At 38.3% G+C, this 23,372-nt stretch overlaps 1 protein-coding gene across 4 annotated transcripts in view; it reads left to right on the top strand.

Annotated features, from left to right (window-relative positions):
- The window catches only part of HACD4 (3-hydroxyacyl-CoA dehydratase 4), a 37,589-nt gene that overhangs the window by 8,943 nt on the left and 5,274 nt on the right, over positions 1 to 23,372 (top strand). For all 4 annotated transcript variants that reach the window (XM_034987912.1, XM_034987913.1, XM_034987914.1 and 1 more), the window contains exons 4-5: positions 8,739 to 8,851; positions 13,586 to 13,692. In XM_034987912.1, coding sequence (XP_034843803.1) covers positions 8,739 to 8,851; positions 13,586 to 13,692 — 220 coding nt within the window. The remainder of the gene's footprint in view (positions 1 to 8,738; positions 8,852 to 13,585; positions 13,693 to 23,372) is intronic.

Below are 23,372 nucleotides of genomic sequence, written 5' to 3' on the forward strand. Positions count from 1 at the left end.
CCTGCTTCTCCCTCTCCCACTCCCCCTGCTTCTCCCTCTCCCACTCCCCCTGCTTCTCCCTCTCCCACTCCCCCTGCTTCTCCCTCTCCCACTCCCCCTGCTTCTGTTCCCTCTCTCACTGTGTCTCTCTCTGTGTCTCTCTCAAATAAATAAATAAATCTTTAAAAATAATAATAAATGTTATGTATTTTTTAAAAATATACTTTAGGGGAAAAAGGGAAAACTATAACAAATAGTTGCTTATAGACATCCATTTTTGGAAATAATTACATATCCATTAAAATCATATAAAGAAATATAGTAAATTTTCTGTTTTTTTTCAAGATTTTATTTATTTGGGGGCGCCTGGGTGGCTCAGTTGGTTAAGCAACTGCCTTCAGCTCAGGTCATGTTCCTGGAGTCCTGGGATCGAGTCCCACATCAGGCTCCCTGCTCAGCGGGGAGTCTGCTTCTCCCTCTGATCCTCCCCCTCTCATGCTCTCTGTCTCCCATTCTCTCTCTCAGATAAATAAATAAAATCTTTAAAAAAAAAAAAAAAGATTTTATTTATTTGTTTGACAGAGAACAAGAGAGTACACAAGCAGGGTAAGCGGGAGAGGGAGAAGCAGGCTCCCCACCAAGCAGGGAACCCGACATGGGGCTCAATCCCAGGACCCTGGGATTATGACCTGAGCCGAAGGCAGATGCTTAATGACTGAGCCACCCAGGTGCCCCAATAAATTTTCTGTGTTTTAATTTATAAAATGGGAAAGTAATTTAGGTCCCAAACAAACATATAACTATTATAAGACATGATAATATAAGTGAAAACTAGGCATCTTTCCTCTCCAACCCCTTCCTTCCAAAAGAGCTCACATATTTAGCTTGGTAAAAAAAGCAAAAAAGTTGAATTGGGAAATTCATATATTTCAATAGATGTAATCAAAACAACTAGGTTTTTATTTTCTATTTATTTATTTTTAAACAACTTGGTTTTTATAGTGTGGAAACACTGCCAACACTGAAATACTGATTTTGAAGGACTTTGTTCTAACTTTGTGCAGAAGCCTGAGAAAGAGGTTTGTATTGACAAAAGCCTTAGGTTGTCTTAACTCCAGGAGACGGGAGAATAGCCACAAAACTAGCCTTTGGATCAGGACATTAGACCACTGTACATTTAGGAAACCCTCCGAGTAATCCCATTTCCACCTTCACCTTTTGAGAAATGCTTAAAAATCAAAGACTTCATATATAACTATTAAAGTGGCTTAATTCTGCATTCGTCCTTTGCATTGCAAGAAACCCTGTCACACATGTGTTAATTTTACAAAACTTGAAAAATCTATAAATCGAAACACTAGGAATTACTACCCCCAGATAACTGTGCCCACAAAAACTTTGATTTATTCACCCAAATCGCAAAAACCATTTTTATATTTACAAATACCACATATTTCTGCTAAGGGCAAGCAGGGGTCTGCTTGCCAAAAATAACTCCAAAGATTTTTCACAGTCCTAGATTCTGAGAACAAATATGAAGAAAATACCAAGGGTGTCTTAACATAAACCCTTTTAGGAAAACAGCCAAGTTTCACCCTGATTTCTTTTTGGCTGTGAAGCAGGTGCCTCTTTGCATTGCTAGATTAAATAATCGGGTTTTCCATACAGCCATATGGGTTTTCTCTCCAGTTTTGAGTCGAGAACAGCTTTGCATTGTTAGAGATAAAACTGTACTGGGGATTGTCAAGCCGACGTTCTCAGTGTTGAAGCCTCCTGGGAATGAATGACACAGTTCACTCTGTAGGTAAGATTTTAGAATTTTCCTGTTGTTTTTTTTTTCCATTTGTTTGTTTGTTTTTTGTATTTGATCCATGGAGTTCTTCAGTGTGATCGTTATAAAACTATATAGTATAATTTTAAAGATGCTGAGACTAACCTTTTTTATTCAGTGATAGTCTTAATGATCTATACAGAAAAATGTTTTCCTGTAACTATACTAATCACTACATTATGTTTATTTTATTAGTAATAACTTACATTTATTTAGGGCTTTTTATGTGCCAAATAGTTTTCTACGTTCTTCATGTGCATTAACTCACTTAATCTTCAAATCTTCAATCATAACCTTATCCTTTATAATTTACTATATAATGCTAATGCTAATTATTATCTGCAGTATAATTACTTAACCCAAAAGCTAAATAAATTACCCAAAGCCACATAAATTGTGAATGGTGGAGTGAAAGTTTGGATTTAGGCTATTTGTCTTGAACTCTCAACTATTCTAAATTTGCTTACTGTATATCTCACCAAGTAGGATGTAAATACCCCGAGGGCTGGAACTTGGTCTTGTTCATAGCTACATCTCAAACAGTGCACTCAAAAAATATCTACTGAATGATGAATAAACAAAAAATATGTAAATAGAAATATGTAAATGATTATGTCTTACAGAAGAAAATAATCGGTGGTTTTGCACATATTAAGGATATGTTTCTGAACTTCTCAACAAAAGGTCATAGGATTTAAATAGTTTGGGTTATTGTTTTAGTAAAAGAAGTCTTTGAGGCTAAAACTAATTTTTATTTTTTTTAATGAAGTATAATTAACGTAGTGTTATAGTTCAGGTGTACAATGTGATTCAACAATTCTATACATTACTCAGTGTTCATCACAATAAGTGTACTCTTAATCCCCTTTATTTCACCCATCGCCCCACCCACATCCCCTAGTGCAACCATCAGTTCTCTGTATTTGAGTCTGTTTTTTTGTTTCTTTTGTTGTGCATTTGTTTTCTTAAATTCCACGTATGCGTTAAATCACATAGTATTTGTCTTCCTCTTTGAGTTACTTCACTTAGCATTATACCCTCTAGGTCCATTCATGCTGTTGCAAATGGCAAGATCTTATTTTCTTATGGTTGAGTAATATTCCAGTCATGTGGAATTTAAGAAACAAGATGAACGTAGAAGGAAAGGAAAAATAAGAGAAAAACAGAGAGGCGGTTGGGGCACCTGGGTGGCTCAGTGGGTTAAGCGGCTGACTTTGGCTCAGGTCATGATCTCGGAGTTCTGGGATTGAACCCTGCATTGGGCTCCCCACTCAGCAGGGAGTCAGCTTCTTCCTCTCCCTCTGCCCCTCCCCCCCCTTCTGCACTCTCTCTCTCTCTCTCAAGTAAATAAATAAAATATTTTTAAAAAATAAAAATAAATTTTAAAAAAGGGAGGCAAACCATAAGAGACTCTTCGCTGTAGGAAACAAACAACTGGGTTGCTTCCTTATCTTGGCTATTGTAAATAATGCTGCAATAAACATAGGGGTGTGTATATCTTTTTAAATTAGTGTTTTTGTTTTCTTGGGGTAAATAGTAGTGGAATTACTGGGTCATATGGTAATTTGATTTTTAATTTTTAAGGAGCCTCCATACTGTCTTCCACAGTGACTTTCACCAACAGTGCCCAAAGGTCCTCTTTCTCAATGTCCTCACTAATACTTGTTATTTCCTGTGTTGTTGATTGTAGCCATTCTGACTGATGTGGTTTCTCATTGTGGTTTTGATTTGGATTTCCCTGACGCCGAGTGATGTTGAGCATCTTCTCATGTGTCTGTTGGCCATTTGTATGTCTTCTTTGGAAAAATGTCTATTCAGGTCCCCTGCCTATTTTTAATCAGATTATTTGGTGTATTTGGTGTTGTAGAAGTTCTTTATATATTTTGGATATTAATACCTTATAGAATATATATCATTTGCCAATATCATCTCCCATTCAGTAGGTTGCCTTTTTGCTGATGGTTTCCTTCACTGCAAAAGTTTTTCATTTTGGTGTAGTCTCAATAGTTCAATTTCACTTTTATTTCTCTTGCCCGAGGAGTCCTATCTAGAAAAAATGTTTCTATAGCTGATGTCAAAGAAATTAGTGCCTACATTTTCTTCTAGGACTCTCATGGCTTCAGGTCTCATGTTTAGGTCTTTGACCCATTTTGAGTTTATTTTTGTATATGGTGTGAGGAAATGGTCCAGTTTCATTCTTTTAAATGTAGCTGTCCCATTTTCCCAGCACCATTTGTTGAAGAGACTGTCTTTTCCCCATTGTGTGTTCTTGCCTTCTTTGTTGTAGATTAATTGACCATATGAGCATGGATTTATTTCTGGGCTCTCTATCCTGTTCCCTTTATTTATGTATCTGTTTTTGTGCTAGTACCATACTGTTTTGATTAATACAGCTTTGTCTTTTGATTAATACAGCTTTGTCATATATCTTAAAATCTGGGATTGTAGTAACTCCAGCTTTGTTCTTTCTCAAGATTGCTTTGTCTATTTGAAGTCTTTTGTGGTTCCACACAAATTTTAGGATTTTTTATTCTAGTTCGGTGAAAAAATGTTGGCATTTTGATAGGGATTGCATTATATCTGTAGATTGCTATGGTGGTGTGGACATTTTAACAATATTGGTTTTTTTTTTTTTTTTTAAGATTTTTATTTATTTATTTGACAGAGAGAGACACAGCAAGAGAGGGAACACAAGCAGGGGGAGTGGAGAGGGAGAAGCAGGCTTCCCGCTGAGCAGGGAGCCCGATGTGGGACTCGATCCCAGGACCCTGGGATCATGACCTGAGCCGAAGGCAGACGCTTAACGACTGAGCCACCCAGGCACCCAACAATATTGGTTCTTCTAATCCATAAGCATGGAATATCTCTCCATTAACGTGGCATCTTCAATTTCCTTCATCAGAGTTTTATAGTTTTTGGAGTACAGGTCTTTCATCTCCTTGGTTAAATTTATTTCTGGGTATTTTGTTATTTTTTTGTGTGTGCAATTGTAAATGTCATTGTTCTCTTGATTTCTTCTTCTGCTACTTGATTCTAGAAATTCTCTCCATAGAGGGAATAGTTTGTAACTGCATTGTTGATAACCTGAGTGCCAGCTGCCATTTATTAAATAACAACGTAGTTTTAGTCACTGCTTAACTTGGAATGTAGGATTCCCAAATAGAACATAAAAATGCGAGGGGCACCTGGGTGGCTCAGTTGTTAAGCGTCTGCCTTCGGCTCAGGTCATGATCCCAGGGTCCTGGGATCGAGCCCCGCGTCGGGCTCCCTGCTCTGAGGGAAGCCTGCTTCTCCCTCTCCCACTCCCCCTGCTTGTGTTCCTGCTCTCGCTGTGTCTGTCTCTGTCAGATAAATAAATAAAATCTTAAAAAAAAAAAAACTTAAAAAAAAAACACATAAAAATGTGAGGTATTTTTGTTTTATAGTTACCATACTTCTGAGTAGACCACATTAAGACAATGTTTAATTTGGCCTAAGTTACCGGGTTTTTTTAATTGTACTTTTATTCCTACCAAGTTTGAGCTACGCTAAACACTAAAAAGCTATTAGTAATTAGTCATGTTCTGTTAGGATTTGCTTAAAATGACAAAGTGCTAAGTTCTCACAAGTGTAAAGCTCTAAGTAACTGGTCAAATTATTATACATAAAAAAGGAATAAAATAAAAAGTCTATTCTTCAAAAGTGTTTTGGTGTTGATTTAGAATATGAAGGAGGTTCTTGTTTTAAGGTTTAACTTTTGAAGAGAGGCTTTTTGAAAGAACAGACTATAACCTGGGATATTAGGCATAAGGATAGCCCATAAAATAACAAAGGGGAAAATGTGTTAGTGTTTTAGAACAAGGGATTTAGAATCACATTGTCTAGATTTTTATTCCAGATCTGTAGCTAAGTCACTTTCACTTTGTTGTTGTTGGTTTAATATTTATTTATTTATTTGAGAGCACATGCTCGAGACGGGGGAGGGGGCAGAGGAAGATGCAGACCCCCTGCTGAGCAGGGAGCCCCATGCGGGGCTCGATCCCAGGACCCTGGGACCATGACCTGAGCCGAAGGCAGACGCTTAACTGACTGAGCCACCCAGGCGCCCTCAAGTGATGATTTTTTTTCTTTCTTTCTTTTTTTTTTTAAGATTTTATTTATTTGAGATAGAGTGAGAGAGAGCGCACACACGCAGGAGCAGGGGGAGCAGCAGGGAGAGGGAGAAGGAGACACCCCACTGAGCAGGGAGCCCAATGCGGAACTCGATCCCAGGACTCTGAGATCATGACCTGAGCTGAAGGCAGATGCTTAATGACTGAGCCAGCCAGACGCCCCTCAAGTGTTGCTTTTCAACAGGATGAATTTTTTTTTTTTTAATTTTTTATTTATTTGACAGAGACACAGTGAGAGAGGGAACACAAGCAGGGGGAGTGGGAGAGAGAGAAACAGGCTTCCCGCCGAGCAGGGAACTTGATGCGGGGCTCGATCCCAGAATCCTGGGATCATGACCTGAGCTGAAGGTAGACGCCTAACGACTGAGCCACCCGGGCACCCCTCAACAGGATGAATTCTATTGTTCAGCACCATTTCTGTTTTAGGGGATTTACTTCTCTACTCATCAGTTAAGGGGCAGTCTGACATGGATAGCTTATAACTCTAGAAACCACAAAACGTGGGATACATGCTTGCAGGTCTGCCACTAGGGCAAGTCACTTCTCTGGTTCCCCAATTTTTTATTTGTAAAAAGGTGGGATTGGGCTAGAGTGGACCCTAGAGATCCATTTTATCAAGCGTTATCTAGGTTTTTGTTTTCTGTAGTCAGCCATATAATTAGAAATATGTGTTGTGTGTATGTATTCATGTATATGTATCTTGAGAGTTTTATTAAAAAAAAATAGATTTGATTTTGGGGCGTCTGAGCGGCTCAGTCGTTAAGCGTCTGCCTTCGGCTCGGGTCATGGTCCCAGGGTCCTGGGATCGAGCCCCGCATCGGGCTCCCTGCTCTGCGGGGAGTCCGCTTCTCCCTCTCCTTCTGCTCGTGTTCTGTTTCACTCTCTCAAATATATAAATATTTAAAAACAAAAAACCCAGAAATTAGATGATTTTCCTAATTAGCAGGCACTGACCAAACATAAGATTCTTGTGTGCTGCTAAGATCTTTTATCTGAAGGCTGCCTGCTGTCAGTGACACAAGCTTGGATCATTCGGTAATTTTAATTGCAGGTAAGTATACTTCATTATGTAAATATAATTAAATCAAGAAACTGGGGCATTTTAAAGAAAGACTGACAGAACCAGTACAGCTATGTAAATGGCTTCTATAGATTGACTAAGGTTTGAATCATATTTAATTCCCTTAGCCAAGCAAAGACCCTCTTGACTCACTGCTGTGGTCATACATGCTGATAGAACTCATACACATGCATATCTGATCATGTGGCCCAGTGTTAGCAAATCTTGGATTTCTCTGCACTAGATGATTTTCCAGGATTAACAACCAATGATTCTAAGTCACAGATTGTTCCGTTTTTTCTCCTTGATCTGCCTTAAAAATAAAGACAACTATTGAAAAATATAAAGCAATCCCCCCCTTTCCTTTATCACTAATATGCTCCCTCAATCTCAAGTACATTTTCCTTTGACCATTGAGAACAAAGTAGAATGTTTTGTAAAAAAAAAAACAAAAAACAAAAACGCAGACTGTACAGGGAAATTAATACAATATAAGAAGACACATTATATTTAGATTGGGAAAGAAAAACTTATTTTTTGAGGTCAGTAATTGGAGCTAAGCCATAAGTGTCTGAATTCTCAATGATTTGCAAATGCTTACTGACTTGGAAAAAAATGTGTATGTTGAATTCTTTTCATTTTCCACTGGCTTGTAAAGGTTAAGATTATATTACGTCTCTTCCCCCTCCATCCACCCTCTAAAAAAAAAAAAGCTACAATAGCTTCCCTGTTAGATGTAATCGAAATTTCTTGGCCTATCATTCAAAACCCTTTATATCCCAGCCCCCACCACATTTTCAATTTTATCTCCTATTTATTCCCTTCTCTGTACCTTCCCCCAACTCTGGCTTCCAGGGGTTCTCCTTACTTCCTAATACACCTGCATTTTCACACCTCTGCCTGTTTGCTTTACCTGCTCACCTGACCTAGGATGTCCTTTTTCCTATTCAGTCTACCTGACAAACTCCTGCCCCTTCTCCCAGATTCAGCTGAGGTGTTGCCTTTTTTTTTTTTTTTTTTTTTTTAAGATTTCATTTATTTGACAGAGAGAGACACAGCGAAAGAGGGAACACAAGCAGGGGGAGTGGGAGAGGGAGAAGCAGGCTTCCCGCTGAGCGGGGAGCCCGATGTGGGGCTCGATCCCAGGACCCTGAGATCATGACCTGAGCCGAAGGCAGACGCTCAACGACTGAGCCACCCAGGCGCCCTGGTGTTGCCTGTCTTAATAAATCTCTCTGCACCCTTTCCCCAGGCAGGTATGTCCCTCACCTGTGCTCCCATTCAGAGCACTTCAAATGACGGCATTATTCACACTGTGTGGGAATTTTACCCCCACATTCTCCTACCACTGCTACTCTCTTTAGCAAGGACCACACTTTGACTATATATATATAACCTTGGCATCTAATACATAGTGGACATTCAATAAAAGCTTGCCAAAGTGAATAAAAACATGGGTGCATATATCGCAGGAGGAGAAATATCCTGAGTAGATAAAATATGTTTTCTTTTCATTCATTATATATAATTTGGAGAATACAAAAAATACCAAAGAGGAAATGAAATTGACCTATAACCTTACTGAGAGATCATGTTAACAGCTTAGCATACCTATTTCCAGTTAAAGCATACTTTGAAGAGGAACTCTGGTTTTTAAAATTTTACCTACATGCATAACAGATGATCCTAATTCTTGACTTTGCTGTTTCTTTGTTAGCTCACAGAGAGAATAATCATCCTCTTTGTGGTGATCACCAGTCAAGAGGAAGTCCAAGAGAAATATGTGGTGTGTGTTTTATTCATCTTTTGGAATCTATTGGATATGGTTAGGTAAGGAGCAAAATAATCTCTTAAAGCCAAGTTGCTTTTCTATTAGTAATAGCTGCCTACATTTGGTTACCCTGAATGAGAGAGAAAAACAACCCCTTTGCAAATTATTTTATCTTGATATGGAAATGTATTCTTAGCGCTTTCCATAATGGGCATATCAGAGGTAATGCAAACCTCCCGTGGTATTACAAGAGCAGATCAGTGCATTCAGTTTTCCAGCAGAAAACTTGGCATAGCACCACTTTGGGATAAACCTCACAGCTGCTTGCTAATGAAAGGCATTCCTTGAAATTGCTCTGGTACATTTTACTCTAACAAGCAAAGCAAGACTTCTATTATGTCATAGTCAGGATTTACAAAGTTGGTTTCTGTGAATTCCAGAATACTTTAAATACAGGGCCTCATCACTCTGGTGAAGAACGCACCTCCATATACATTTATTTTGTATTTTTTATTGAAGTATAATTAACTTTTTTATTGAAGTATAATTAACTTACATAATGTTAGTATTAGTTTCAGGTATATGACATACTGATTGGAGAGTTTTGTTTTTTAAAGATTTTATTTATTTGACAGAGCAAGCACAAGCAGGGGGAGCAGCAGAGGGAGAGGGGGGAACAGCAGAGGGAGAGGGAGAAGCAGGCTCCCCACTGAGCAGGGAGCTCGATGTGGGGCTCAATCCCAGAACCCTGGGATCATGACCTGAGCCAAAGGCAGACGCTTAACCAACTGAGCCACCCAGGTGCCCCTGATTGGACAGTTCTATACATTAATCAGTGCCGACTATGATAAGTGCGGTCACCATCTGTCACCATACAACATTATTACAATATTTTTGATTATATTCCCTATGCTGTACTTTTCATCACCATGGTACATTTTATATACAATTCCAGTGGGTCCAAATTACTTACTGAAGTTATTTTGTGGAGTCCCTCTGAATCCTTGAACCTCAGATTAAGAACCTTTGCTCTAGATCATCTTCAGTTTCCTTCTGTTTCTAAAACTTTGCAAAGAGATGGGTCTAGTCTTCTCTCTACCAGCAGTGGGGTAAACAGTCGCCTTTGCTCAGAGGCTCATCTTGGGGAGGTGTCCTAACTGCTACTTTGGCTTTCACAAATGAGAACTGCCCCTCCCACTTGCAAGATCTGGTTGTGGATAGGTAACAAAAGCACCCTAGCATTTTAGCTGAGGTTACGTGAATTACTCATTTATTAAATTGTCAGTAACTTAGCTGAATTAAAGTATTTCTAAATAATGGGGTGAGCCCTAGAGTGAATTAGAATGAAATGTTTTGTTGAATGAAAAGGACTATCATTCTTTGTATATATAATTTAGGAAGTTATTCCTCATTTTTTAACTGATAGTTTTGTAGACCTGGGGCGAATTTCATGGACTTTTGTAGCCCATGACTTTCTGTTCATGAGACAAGGAGCCCCATCTGGGACTGGGACTTTCTGACATATTGTTCTCTGGTACGCCTGACTCTTTCGGTGTCGATTCAGTCTCTGATAAGCTCAGGTAAACCCATTAGAGAACAAAATGATTTTAACATTGAGAGTAGTATCATGATGTCATGGAAGGGCTTTTTAACAGAGGAGATCTTAGGGATGACTCCCACCTCCACTGCTTGCTATATAATCTTGGACATACCACTGAACCTTCAAAAACAAAAGAATTGAGATAATTCATGTACTGTGATATTCACCCTTTATTTTTTAATTAATTAGAGTGAGAGTGAGGGTGGGGAGGGGCAGAGGGAAAGGGAGAGAATCTTAAGCAGGCTCCACGCTCAGTGTGGAGCCAGATATAAGGCTCAGTCTCAGGACCCTGAGATCATGATCTGAGCTGAAATCAAGAGTCAGACACTTAAGTGACTGAGCCACCTAGGCACCCAACATTCACCCATTTAAAATAGAAAATTTGTGGGTTTTAGTGTATTTAAAGATGGGTAACTATCATCACTAATTTGAGGACATTTTCACTGCACTCTATAAAGAAACCCCAAAGCTCTTAGCAGTAAAATCCCCATTTTCTCCTCTCAGTCCCTGGCAACCACTAACATACTGTCTCTATGAATTTGTCTATTCTGGACATTTCATATAAATGGAACCATCCAATATGTGGCCTTTTGTGACTGATTTCCTTCACTTAGCATAATGTTTTCAAGGTTTATCCATGTTATAACATGTATCAATATTTCATTCCTTTTTATGGATGAATAATATTCCATTATAGCGATATACCACTTTTATCCATTCTTCAGTTGATGGACATACTTTTTGGTTATGAGGAATACTGCTATAAACATTCATGTACAAGCTTTTGTATGCACATAGGCTTTCATTTCTCATAACTTAGAAGTGAAATTTCTGAGCACCTAGCCTTTTTGAAACTTTTTTTTTTTTCTCTGTTAAGTTGGGGTGGAATTACCTTCCCAACTTACCCTAAAATGACTTTTTTTTTTTTTTTTTTTAGGCAAGGACTAGAGGGATACCTGGGTGGCTCAGTTGGTTAAGTGTCTGCCTTCAGCTCAAGGTCATGATCTCAGAGCCCTGGGATCGAGCCCCACATTGGGCTCCCTGCTCAATGGGGAGTCTGCTTCTCCCTCTGCCTCTGCTCCTCCCCCCCCACTTGTGCGTGCTCTCTCTCTCTCAAATAAATAAAATCTTAAATAAATAAATAAATGCAAGGACTAGAAATTTCCTCAGCCTGACAAAGGCATCTATAAAAAATCCACATCCAGATGATTGTTCATGTTGAAAAACTGATGCTTTCTTCCTAAGATGAGGAATGAAACAAGGATGTACACTCTTGCCACTTCTATTCAACATTGTACTGGAAGTTCTCGTCATGGCAGTTAGGCAAGAAAATGATGTAAAAGGCAATCATATTAGAAAGGAAGGAGTAAAGTCTCTATTGGCAGGTTATAAAATCATAAGGAATCCACTAAAAATACTAGAACTAGTAAACTGGTAAAGAAAGGTTGTAGAATACAAAACCAATATACAAAACTCAGTTGTGTTCTATACAACTTGTAATGACCTATCCTAAAATAAAATTAAGGAAAAATTTCATTTATAATAGCATCAAAAAATAAAGTACTTTGGAATCAATGTAACAAAAGATATGCAGAACTTACACATTGAAAACTTTAAAATACTGTTGGGAGAAATTTAAAAATATCTAAATAAAGAGATAGCCCATGTTTATGGGTTGAAAACTTAATATTGTTAAGACTGCAACACTCTCCAAATTGATCTGCATATTCAAGGCGATCCTTCTCAGAACCCCAGCTGGCTGCTTTGCAGAAATTGCAAAGCTGATCTTAAAATTCATATGGAAATTCAAGCAACTTAGACTAGCCCAAGCAATCTTGAAGAAGAACATAGTTGGAAGACTCACACTTCTCAATTTCAAAACTCACTACAAAGCAATAATAATCAAGAATGCAATACTGGCATAAAGATATATCATAGAATTGATAGTCTGGGGATAAATTCTCATATAGCCAATCAATTTCTGACAAGAGTACCAAGCCCATTAAATGGTGGGGGGGGGAATAGTCTTTTCAACAAATGGTGCTGAGACAACGAGATGTCCACCTGCGTTGGACCCTTACCTCACACCATATACAGAAGTTAAAATGGATCGAAAACCTAAATTCAGAGCTAAAACTATAAAACTGAGAAGACCGCGTAGGGGTAAATCTTGGTGATTTTAGATTTGGCAGTGGATTCTTAGACACCAAAAACAAGCAACAAGAGAATAAAAGATACAATGGACTTCATCAGAAGTGGCTTTAAACATGTAAGATGTTTATCTACTCTTGCAATAAAAAAGTAGATGCCAGTTTTTCACTGAGATTGGTACAAATCAAGTTTGATAACATGCCATGTTTAGTGAAGGCTTGCACTGTTGGTATATGGTTTTTATGTACACAGATAAGCAAATGCAAGAATATTTGAGAGGATATATAAGAAACTGGCATTGGTCATTGCCTCTGAGGAATGGAATCGGGGTCCTAGAATGGGAGAAAGGTTTAGTTTTCTCTATGTTTTCAAGGTTTTGGATTTTGTTTTGCCATATTATGTACAGCCTATTCCAGTACTCAAAGTATAGTCCCTAGACCAGTGTGGCATTAGCATCACCTGGGACTTGTTTATAATAGAAATTCTCAGGCTCTACCTGAGACCCACGGAATGAGACACTCTGGGTATACGGCCTAGCAGTTTGTGCTTCAGCAAGACCTCTGGGTGATTCTTATGTATGCTTAAGCTTGAGAACCACTGCCTAGTCAGAGAAACAAAAAGATGCAGAACTAAATTTATTCCCTAAATATTTACAAGTATATCTGTCTTTAAAAATCTAGCGGCATGCTGCATAAAACGGGCTTAGCTTCTGAGTGAAACTGAAGCCACTAATCAGGGAAACTTGTAATTTGCTGAGGGCCAAGAGTTCCATTTTTCTTTGTTTACCTCCGTAATTATCCATGATCCACCCCCTGCGACAAGCCAGACTGACACAGTTCCCTTCCCCGTATGTATGTATGTATGTATGTATGTATGTATGTATTTTTGCCTCTTCTGCTTAAATGATAGGATATAAAGTTTGGAATGTAAACATTCCAGTTGTATCTCTGTATTTAATTACAGTGTAAAATATTTTCTTCTCTTGTTCTTTCCCAGACGTCAACAGGAAATGATGTTTCTGAGCTCCTTTGTTTTCTTTTAGGTACACTTACAGCATGTTATCAGTCATAGGAATATCCTATGCCATCTTGACCTGGTTCAGTCAGACACTGTGGATGCCGATTTATCCTCTGTGTGTTCTTGCTGAAGGTAAGACAATAGTGACTTTGCATTATTGCTTACTGACAAAAGCAATCTAGTTATAATGGTTCACTTAACTTTTTGATGATTAAATCACGATTTTTGCTACTGCTAGCTGACAACTGACGGTGAATCATTCCTGGCACACTTCCCTCGACGCAAAAAAGCAAAGCATTTAAGAAACAATGTTAGAGGGGGAGGCAGCTTTGCACAGTAGACAAAATATTGGATGAGGAATGAAGACATCTGAGGACAGGCCCTTAACTTCATTAACTCGCTGTGTGAGTTTTGGGCAAATTATTTAACCTCTCTGTTTAGTCATCCAAAAGGGGTTTAACATTTAGTGACTCAGTGATTTTTTTTTTTTTTTTTAAGTAGGCTCCACACCCAGTGTGAGGCTTGAAATCATGACCCTGAGATCAAGATCTGAGCTGAGATCAAGAGTCAGATGCTTAACCGATTGAACCACCCAGGCGCCCCAGTGATTATTTTTAGTGCATAGAAATTCAGTTCCCCCGGGCTGGACTATCTTTCCTACTTAACCATCTCCCATGCATCACACTCTCTGCCAGTAACAGTTAACTCTACCTTTAGATCAGTCATCAATTTCTCAGGGAAGCATTCCTCAACTTTCTCAACTAAGTCCATTCCCTGTCCCCCATTCCCCACCCCCACCCCCCACCCCAGTACAGCACCATGAATCTCTCTTTCATAAGACGTGTCTCAGGTGTGATTAGACATTTGTGTGATTCTTTGAATGATGTCTGTTTCTTTTCTAGCCTCTAAAGCAACTTGGGGATATGGGGTTGTTTCCTTGCTTGCCTTTTTCTCATGCACCCAATATACATGCTCAATAAACACTGAATAAATTACTGAATACAATATGAAGTAAGCTAGCTACTTAGCCTAAATGTAAACCTAAAACTTAAATAATTCATAAGTTTGCAAAAAGCTTGAGGATATTAGGGGAGTATATTCTTCCTTCTGTAATGGATTTGGCAGACTGGTAAGGAACTTTCTGAAACAGACATTAAAATTTTTGAAAATGGAAGGCATAACGAAATAAGAAAGCATATTAAGGTAACTAAGGGAAAACATACAAAAAGAAATTTAACATAAAATGATGACATTGGCAATAATCATAAAGTGTATATATTCTACTCACGTTTCATATTTACCGATGACCAGAGAAAAGTTTATAGTAAATCATATTAGGTAGAACTTTAAAAATTTGTTTTGCTTTCAAAAGAATTACTGATTTTTAGGATAGACTATGCCAAGAGAATCTAGAGAATACTCCTGAAAACTAAAAAAAACTGGATTGCTCATTTCTTTGAGAATGAAGTTCTTCACTCATTAAAACATTAAGTACATTCCTTTGTTATATCCTATGAAAAATACCATAAAGAATGTATTATAAAGGAATAAGGTAGAGATAGGAGTAATCTTTTCCTAAAAATAAAGGATGAGGGCGCCTGGGTGGTTCAGATGGTTAAGCGTCTGCCTTCGGCTCAGGTCATGATCCCAGGGTCCTGGGATCGAGTCCCGCATCGGGCTCCCTGCTCCTTGGGAGCCTGTCTCTCCCTCTGCTTCTCTCTCTCTCTCTCTCTCTGTCTCTCATGAATAAATAAATAAAATCTTTAAAAAAATAAAAATAAAGGATGAATAACTGTATAGAAAACTTTTCCATTCTCATTATTTGATAATGTTAAGCCTTTCTGGGAAAGCCATGTTCCAATATGTTTGCCATAAAACCCATTTCTTTTATTGAAATTAGATTCATAAACTTACTGCAATTAAAAAGCAAAGTATATGCAGAAAAAGAGTCTGGAAGCATATGTGACAAAATGTCAATAATGATTCTGGGTAGCAGAATACAGGTAACTGTAGTTTTACCTCTACATGTTTCTTTATACTTCCAGTGCCCCAAAGTATAAAAATATGTAGTTAAGAAAACCTAGTTGACTTTTGATGACTCTAATATTTTTAAATAGCTGTAGTTTCCATCCAATACTATAAAAGACAAAAGCAGGTTCTATAGATAACCAAATCAACTGTTTGTACTGATTAAATTCTAGAGACTTAGGTGCAGCATCTGGAAATCCCAGACGCAGGACACTTGCGGACCCCATGCGCCTGCCATTCATCCTGCTCAGGATGGCCCTAACAGCTTTCGTTGCCCAACACTTCTTCTGTCTCGAATTTTTTTTTAATTTACAAATAATTTTAGACTCCTAAGAAGTTACAAAAACAGTGCATTGTTCCCATATACCTTCACCCAGCTTATCCTAAAAACATCTTATATAACCATAGTACATTATCATTTCATAAAGTGTCATAAAAATCTGTATGTGAGATATAACTTCATAGACGCTCCTCTTTATTTTTATTGAAGTATAATTGACATACAATGTTATATTAGTTTGAGGTGTACAACATACTGATTCAACAATTCCATACATTACTCCTTTTTTGCCACAGTAAGTGTAGTCACCATCTATCACTGTACAACGTTTTTAGAGTAGAATTGACTATATTCCCTATGCTGTACTTTTCATCTCCGTGACTTATTTTATAACTGGAAGTTTATACCTCTTAATCCCCTTTATCTATTTAGCCCATCCCCAAATACCTCCCCATTGGCAACCACAAGTTTGTGCTCTCTATTTAAGAGTCTGTTATTTAGGGGCGCCTGGGTGGCTCAATCGTTAAGCGTATGCCTTCGGCTCAGGTCATGATCCCAGGGTCCTGGGATCGAGCCCTGCATCGGGCTCCTTGCTCAGCAGGAAGCCTGCTTCTCCCTCTCCCATTCCCCTTGCTTGTGTTCCTGCTCTTGCTGTCTCTCTGTCAAAAAAAACCAAAAAACAAAACTTTAAGAAAAAGTCTTTTATTTTTTATATTCCATGTATAAATGAAATCATATGGTATTTGTCTTCCTCTGTCTGACTTACTCCACTTGGCCTAATACCCTCTAGGTCCATCCATATTCTTGCAAATAGCAAGATCTCTCTCTCTCCCTTTTTTTTTTTTTAATGGTGAACATTCCACTGTGTGTGTATCTTCTTTAACACATTAATACATCTTTATCCATTCATCTATTGATGACACTTGGGTTGTTGCTTCCTTATCTTGGTTATTGTAAATCATGCTGCAGTAAACATAGAGGGGTGCATGTATCTTTTCAAATTAGTGTTTTTGTTTTCTTTGGGTAAATACCCAGTAGTGGAATTACTGGATGGTATGGTATTTCTTTTTTTTTTTTAAGCTAACACTCTCATTATCCATTTTATTAAGGAATACTTTCTCAGAAAAATATAAGACAAAAATCTTAAGTATATTTTAAGCATTCACTCATGCAGTGCACTCGTGTCTATTCAACATGAGGGTCTCTATACCTTTAAGACTGCTCAACCCATTCCCATTTAATATTTGAATGTGAAATTTCCCAGTAAGTGTGAGTTCACCGGTATGGTATTTCTATTTTTAATTTTTTTGATGAATTTCTATATTGTTTTCCACAGTGGCTGCACCTATTTACATTCCCACCAACAGTCTTACCAAGTTTCTTTTGCTTCCCATCCTTACCAGCATTTACTATTTATTTTTTTTTATTATTTTTTTATATTAACTATTCTGACAGGTGTGAGGTGATATCTCATTATGATTTTTATTTGCATTTCCATGATGATTAGTGATGTTGAGCATCTTGTGCTCGCTTCGGCAGCACATATACTAAAAAAAGTGATGTTGAGCATCTTTTCATTTAGCCCACTGTGTCTGTTTGCCATCTGTATGTCTTTGGAAAAATGTCTATTTAGGCTCTCTGCCCATTTTTTAACCAGATAGTTAACCAACTGTCTGGTATTGAGTTGTATAAGTTTTTTTTTTTTTTTTTTTTAAAGATTTTATTTATTTGAGAGAGAGCACATGAGAAGGGGGGAGGGTCAGAGGGAGAAGCAGACTCCCTGCTGAGTAGGGAGCCCGATGCGGGACTCGATCCTGGGACTCCAGGATCATGACCTGAGCCGAAGGCAGTTGCTTAACCAACTGAGCCACCCAGGCGCCCTTGAGTTGTATAAGTTCTTTATATATTTTGGACATTAACCGTTTGTCAGATATTTTGCTTTCAAATATCTTCTCCCATTCTGTAGGTTGCCTTTTACTTTGTTGATGGTTTCCTTTGCTAGCAAAAGCTTTTTATATTGATTTAGTCCTAATAGTTAAGTTTGCTTTCATTTCCCTTGTTTGAGGAGACATGTATATAAATATGTTGCTAAGGGTGATGTCCAAATTACTGCTTATGTTTCCTTGCAGGAGTTTTATGGTTTTAGGATTCACATTTAGGTCTATGATCCATTTTGAGTTTATTTTTGTGTACGGTCTAAGAAAAGGGTCCAATTTCAGTCTTTTGCATGTAGCTCCCATTTTTTTCTGCACCATTTATTGAAAAGGCTGTCTTTTCCCCACTGTAAATTCTTGCCTTTGTCATAAATTAATTGACTGGATAGGCATGGGTTTCTTTCTGGGTTCTCTATCCTGTTCCACTGATCTATGTATCTATTTTTTATGTCAGTACCATACTGCTTGGGTTACTGTAGCTTTGTCTCATATCTTGAAATCTGGAATTGTGATACCTCTGGCTGTGTTCTTTCTCAAGATTTCTTTGTCTATTCAACGTATTTTGTGGTTCTATACAAATTTCAGGATTATTTGTTCTGGTTCTATGAAAAATGCTATTGGTATTTTTATAGGGATTGCATTGAATCTGTAGTTTGCTTTGGGTAGTATGGACATTTTAATGTTAGTCTTCCAATCCATGAGCATGGTATATTGTTCCATTTGTGTCCTCTTCAGTTTCTTTCATCAATGTCTTACAGTTTTCAGAGTATAGGTCTTTCATCTCCTTAAGATTATTCCTAGGTATTCTTTTTGGTGCAAGTGTAAATGGTTAGTAGCATATAGTAGAAATGAAACAATTCTCTGTTAATTTTGTATCCTGTAAATTTACTGAATTCATTTATCAGTTCCAATAGTTTTTTGGTGGAGTCTGTAGGATTTTCTGTATGTGGTGTAGCATGTCATCTGCAAATGTGCTAGCTTAACTTCTTCCTTGCCAATTTGGAAACCTCTTTTTTCTTGTCTGATTGCTGCAGCTAGGACTTCCAGTACTCTGTTGAATAAAAATGGTGAGAGTGAACATCCTTGTCTTGTTCCTGATCTTAGAGAAAAACCTTGATTTTCAGCATTGAGTATGATGTTAGCTGTGGGTTTTTCACATATGGCCTTTATTATGTTAAACCCATTTCATTAAGAGTTTTTATCATGAATGGATGCTGTATTTTGTCAAATGCTTATCTGCATCTATTGAAATGGTCCTATGGGTTTTATGTTTCCTGTTGTCACTGTGATACATCACATTGACTGATTTGCAAATATTGGATCACCCTTGCATCTCTGGAATAAATCTCATTTGTTCGTGGTGAATGATCTTTTTAATGTATTGTTGTATGCAGTTTGCTAATATTTTGTTGAGGATTTTTGCACTGTGTTCATCAGAGATCCTGGCTATAGGGTTTTGGGTTGTTTTTTTTTTTTCTTTTTTTTTCTCCCTCTTTTAACAGTGTCTTTGGTTTTGAAATCAGGGTATTGATGGCCTTGTAGAATGAATTTGGAAGTTTTCCTTCCTCTTCTATTTTTTAGAATAATTGGAGACTAGGTATTAACACTTCTTTAAATGTTCGGTAGAATTCACCTGTGAAGCTGTATGGTCCCAGACTTTTGTTTGTTGGGAGTTTTTGATTACAGATTCAATTTCATTACTAGTAATTGGTCTGTTCAAATTTTCTGTTTCTTCCTGAATCACTTTTGGGAGATTGTATATTTCTCAGAATTGATCATGTTTCTTCTAGGTTGTCCAATTTATTGGCATATAATTTTTCATATTCTCTTACAATCTTTTGTATTTCTTTGCTATCAGTGGTTATTTCTTCTCCTTCCTTTTTAATTTTATTTTAGTTCTCTTTTTTTCTGATGAGTCTGGCTAAAGGATTATCAATTTTGGTATTTCAAAGGACCAGCTCTATCTCTTTTTTTGTTTTGTTTATTTTTAGCTTTTCACTTATTTCTGCTATAGTCTTTATTATTTCCTTCCTCCTGCTTTCTGCTAGCTTTGGGGTTTGTTCTTTTTCTAGCTCCTTTAGGTATAAGTTTAGGTTGTTTGAGAGTTCTCTTGTGTGTTGAGATAGGCCTGTATTGCTATAAACTTCCTTCTTAGAACTGCTTTTGCCACATCCCAAAGATTTGGGGCCGCATTGTTTCCATTTTCATTTGTGTCTGTGTATTTTTTTTTATTTTCTCTTTGATTTCTTTGTTGACCCATTCATTGTTTAATAGCAGTTTAGCCTTCATGTATTTGTATTCTTTCCAGAGTTGTTTTTATAATTGATTTCTAGGGGCGCCTGGGTGACTCAGTTAAGCGTCTGCCTTCAGCTCATGTCATGATCCCAGGGTCCTGGGATCGAGCCCTGCATAGGGCTTCCTACTCAGTGGGGAGCATGCTTTTCCCTCTCCCTATGCTGCTCCCCCTGCTTGTGCTTGGTCTCTCTGTCAAATAAATAAATAAAATCTCTAAAAAAATTATTTTTATAATTGATTTCTAGTTTCATACTGTTGTTGAAAAAAACACTTCATAGGACTTCAGTCTTTTTAAAATTTTTGAGACTTGTGTTGCGGCCTAACATTTGATGTATCCTGGAGAATGATCTGTATGCACCTGAAAAGAAGGCATATTCTGTTTTTTAATGGAATGTTCTGTATATATCTGTTAGGGCCACCTGGTCTAATTATGCCACTCCCGTCTGGCCTGCAAAGTTTCTGCTGAAAAAATCAGCTGATAGTTGTAGGGGATTTCCCTGTGTGTAATGGTTTTCTTTTCTCTTGCTCCTTTAAAAATTCACTCTATATCACTGCTTTTTGCCATTTTAATTATAATGTATCTTGGTGTAGACTTCCTTAGATTCATCTTATTAGGGGCTCTCTGTGATTCCTAAAATGTGTGATGTCTCTTTTCTTTCTTAGATTAGGGAAGTTTTCAGTTATTTCTTCAAGTAAGTTTTCTGCTCCCTTCTCTCTCTCTCTCTCTCTCTTCTGGGATCCCTATAATGTGAATGTTGTTACTCTTGACGATGTTGTTGAGTTCCCTTAACTGATCTCATTTTTTATTCTTTTTTGTTTTTGCTGTGCAGCCTGATTACTTTCCATTACTCTGTCTTCCAGATTGTTGATCTGTTCTGAATCCTCTGATCTGCTTTTGATTCCTTCCAGTGTATTTCATTTTTTGAATTCTTCAGCTCTAACTGGTTCTTTTTTATATTTTCTCTTTGTTGAAGTTCTCACTGAGATCATCCACTCTTTTTTCACATCGAGTATTTTTATGACCATTACTTGGAACTCTTTATCAGGCACATTAGTTACTTGTTTCATTTAGCTCTTTTACTGTGATTTTGTTCTTTCATTTGGGCCATATTCCTCTGTCTCCTGATTTTGTCTAACTCTGTGTGTGTTTTTGTGCAGTAGATTAGTCAGCTACATCTCCTGGTCTTGAAAGTTAGTGGCCTTAGGGCGCCTGGGTGGCTCGGTCGTTAAGCGGCTGCCTTTGGCTCAGGTCATGATCCCAGGGTCCTGGGATCAAGCCCCGCATCAGACTCCCTGCTCAGTGGGAGGCCTGCTTCTCCCTCTCCCACTCCCCCTGCTGTGTTCCCTCTCTTGCTGTCTCTGTGTCAAATAAATAAAATCTTTTAAAAAAAAAAAGTGGCCTTATGTTGAAGAGGTCCTGTGGAGCCCTCTAGCACAATTTCCCCTTGGTCTTCAAAATCAGGCACTTTAGGAATGTCCGCTGTGTGGGCTAAATGTGCCCTACTGTTGTGGCTGAGCTATGGTTGCTTTCAGTTCAGCCAGCTGCCATGACCCACTTTGCCTGCTGTGGGCATACTGGGCAGCGTTTGGTCCCTACACCATTGAGAGGGCTGTTTGAGGCCTCTGTGACTAGTTGGTGGGAAGACCAGCAGTCAGCCTAGGTGTCTCCAGTTAGCCTCTCTGCCAGAACTTCTGTTGCACCAAAGTGCAGGGCTTACTCCCTGCACAGCCAGCTAAGATCCCGGGCTGTTGAAACTGTGGGTGTACTGGTGTGTGGGACTTATTTCCCCCCTCCCCATGGTAGGAGTCACTTTGGAGTAGCTTTGTCCCTGCCAGGGCCTTCTGCAGGATGTGGGAGGCAGGAGCCCATTTGCCTGCTGAAGGGTGCAGGTTGGATGGGTCAGGTCAGTGACATGGTGCTAGCAAGATAGAGGATTAGCACTGGCTCCCATAAGTGTCTAGTCATGGGGAGGGGAAGAGAAATGGCACCTGTCAGCACTTTTTTTTTTTTTTTTAATTTTAAAGATTTTATTATTTGACAGAGACACAGCGAGAGAGGGAACACAAGCAGGGGCAGAGGGAGAGGGAGAAGCAGGCTTCCCACCAGGCAGGGAGTCCGATGCGGGGCTCAATCCTAGGACCCCGGGATCATGACCTGAGCCAAAGGCAGACGCTTAATGACTAAGCCACCCAGGTACCCCCTGTCAGCACTTTTGTTCCCAGAGAAATCTGAAGATCCTGCCCTTCCAGCACACAATCTAAGACTAGTCTATAAATTTCCATGACACATACCCCAGGCACTTTTCAAACTGCTGCTTCTGCACTGTGTCTCCGCCAAGTTACTTATTATGCTGGGTTCGTAAGTGTGGGGACTCAGTTTCCTATTCCCCTCTGACTCTCCTGGCATTAAGCCTCCTGATTTTTAACACTCCTGGAGTTAAGCGCCACTGGTTTTTTTTTTTTAATTGAAGTATAGGTGACAATTTTTACAGTAGTTTCAGGTATACAACATAGTGATTCAACAACTCTGTTATGCTGTGCTCACCACAAGTGTAGCTACCGTCTCTTACCATACAACACTGTTACAGTGCTACTGATTATATTGCTTATCCTGTAGCTTTTAGCCCTGTGACTCATTGATTCCATAATGAAACTTTTATCTCCCACTCCCCTTCACCCATTTTGCCCAAGCCCCCAACCCCATCGTTTGTAGCAACCATCAAGTCTCTGTATTTATGGGTCTGTCTGCTTTTTGTGCTTTTGTTTTTTAGATTCCATAAATAAGTGAAACCATATGTCTTTTGTCTTTTTGTGTCTTATTTTACTTAGTGTAATACTCTCTAGGTCCCTCCATGTTCTTGCAAATGGTAAGATCTCCTTTTTTTATGGCTAAGTAATATTCTGTTGTGTGTATGTGTATATACACACACACATATTTATTCAACTATTGATGGACACTTGGATTGCTTCCATATCTTGGCTATTGTAAATCATGCTGCAATAAACAGATGCGTATATCTTCTTGAATTAATGTTTTTGTTTTCTTTGGGTAAATATCCAGTTTTGGAAATACTGGATCATATGGTATTTCTATATTTGATTTTTTTTTTTAAACCTCTTTACTGTTTTTCACAGTGACTGCACCCATTTACATTCCTACCAATAGTGCAAGCAAGAGGGTTTCGTTTTCTCCACATCCTTACCAAAACTTGTTACTTTTCTTTTTGATACTAGCCATCCTGACAAGTGTGAGGTAATATCTCATTGTGATTTTT

This window comes from Mirounga leonina, unplaced genomic scaffold (genome assembly GCF_011800145.1).
Source record: "Mirounga leonina isolate KUSES-001 unplaced genomic scaffold, KU_Mleo_1.0 Mir_447, whole genome shotgun sequence".
Classification (NCBI taxonomy): Eukaryota; Metazoa; Chordata; class Mammalia; order Carnivora; family Phocidae; genus Mirounga; species Mirounga leonina.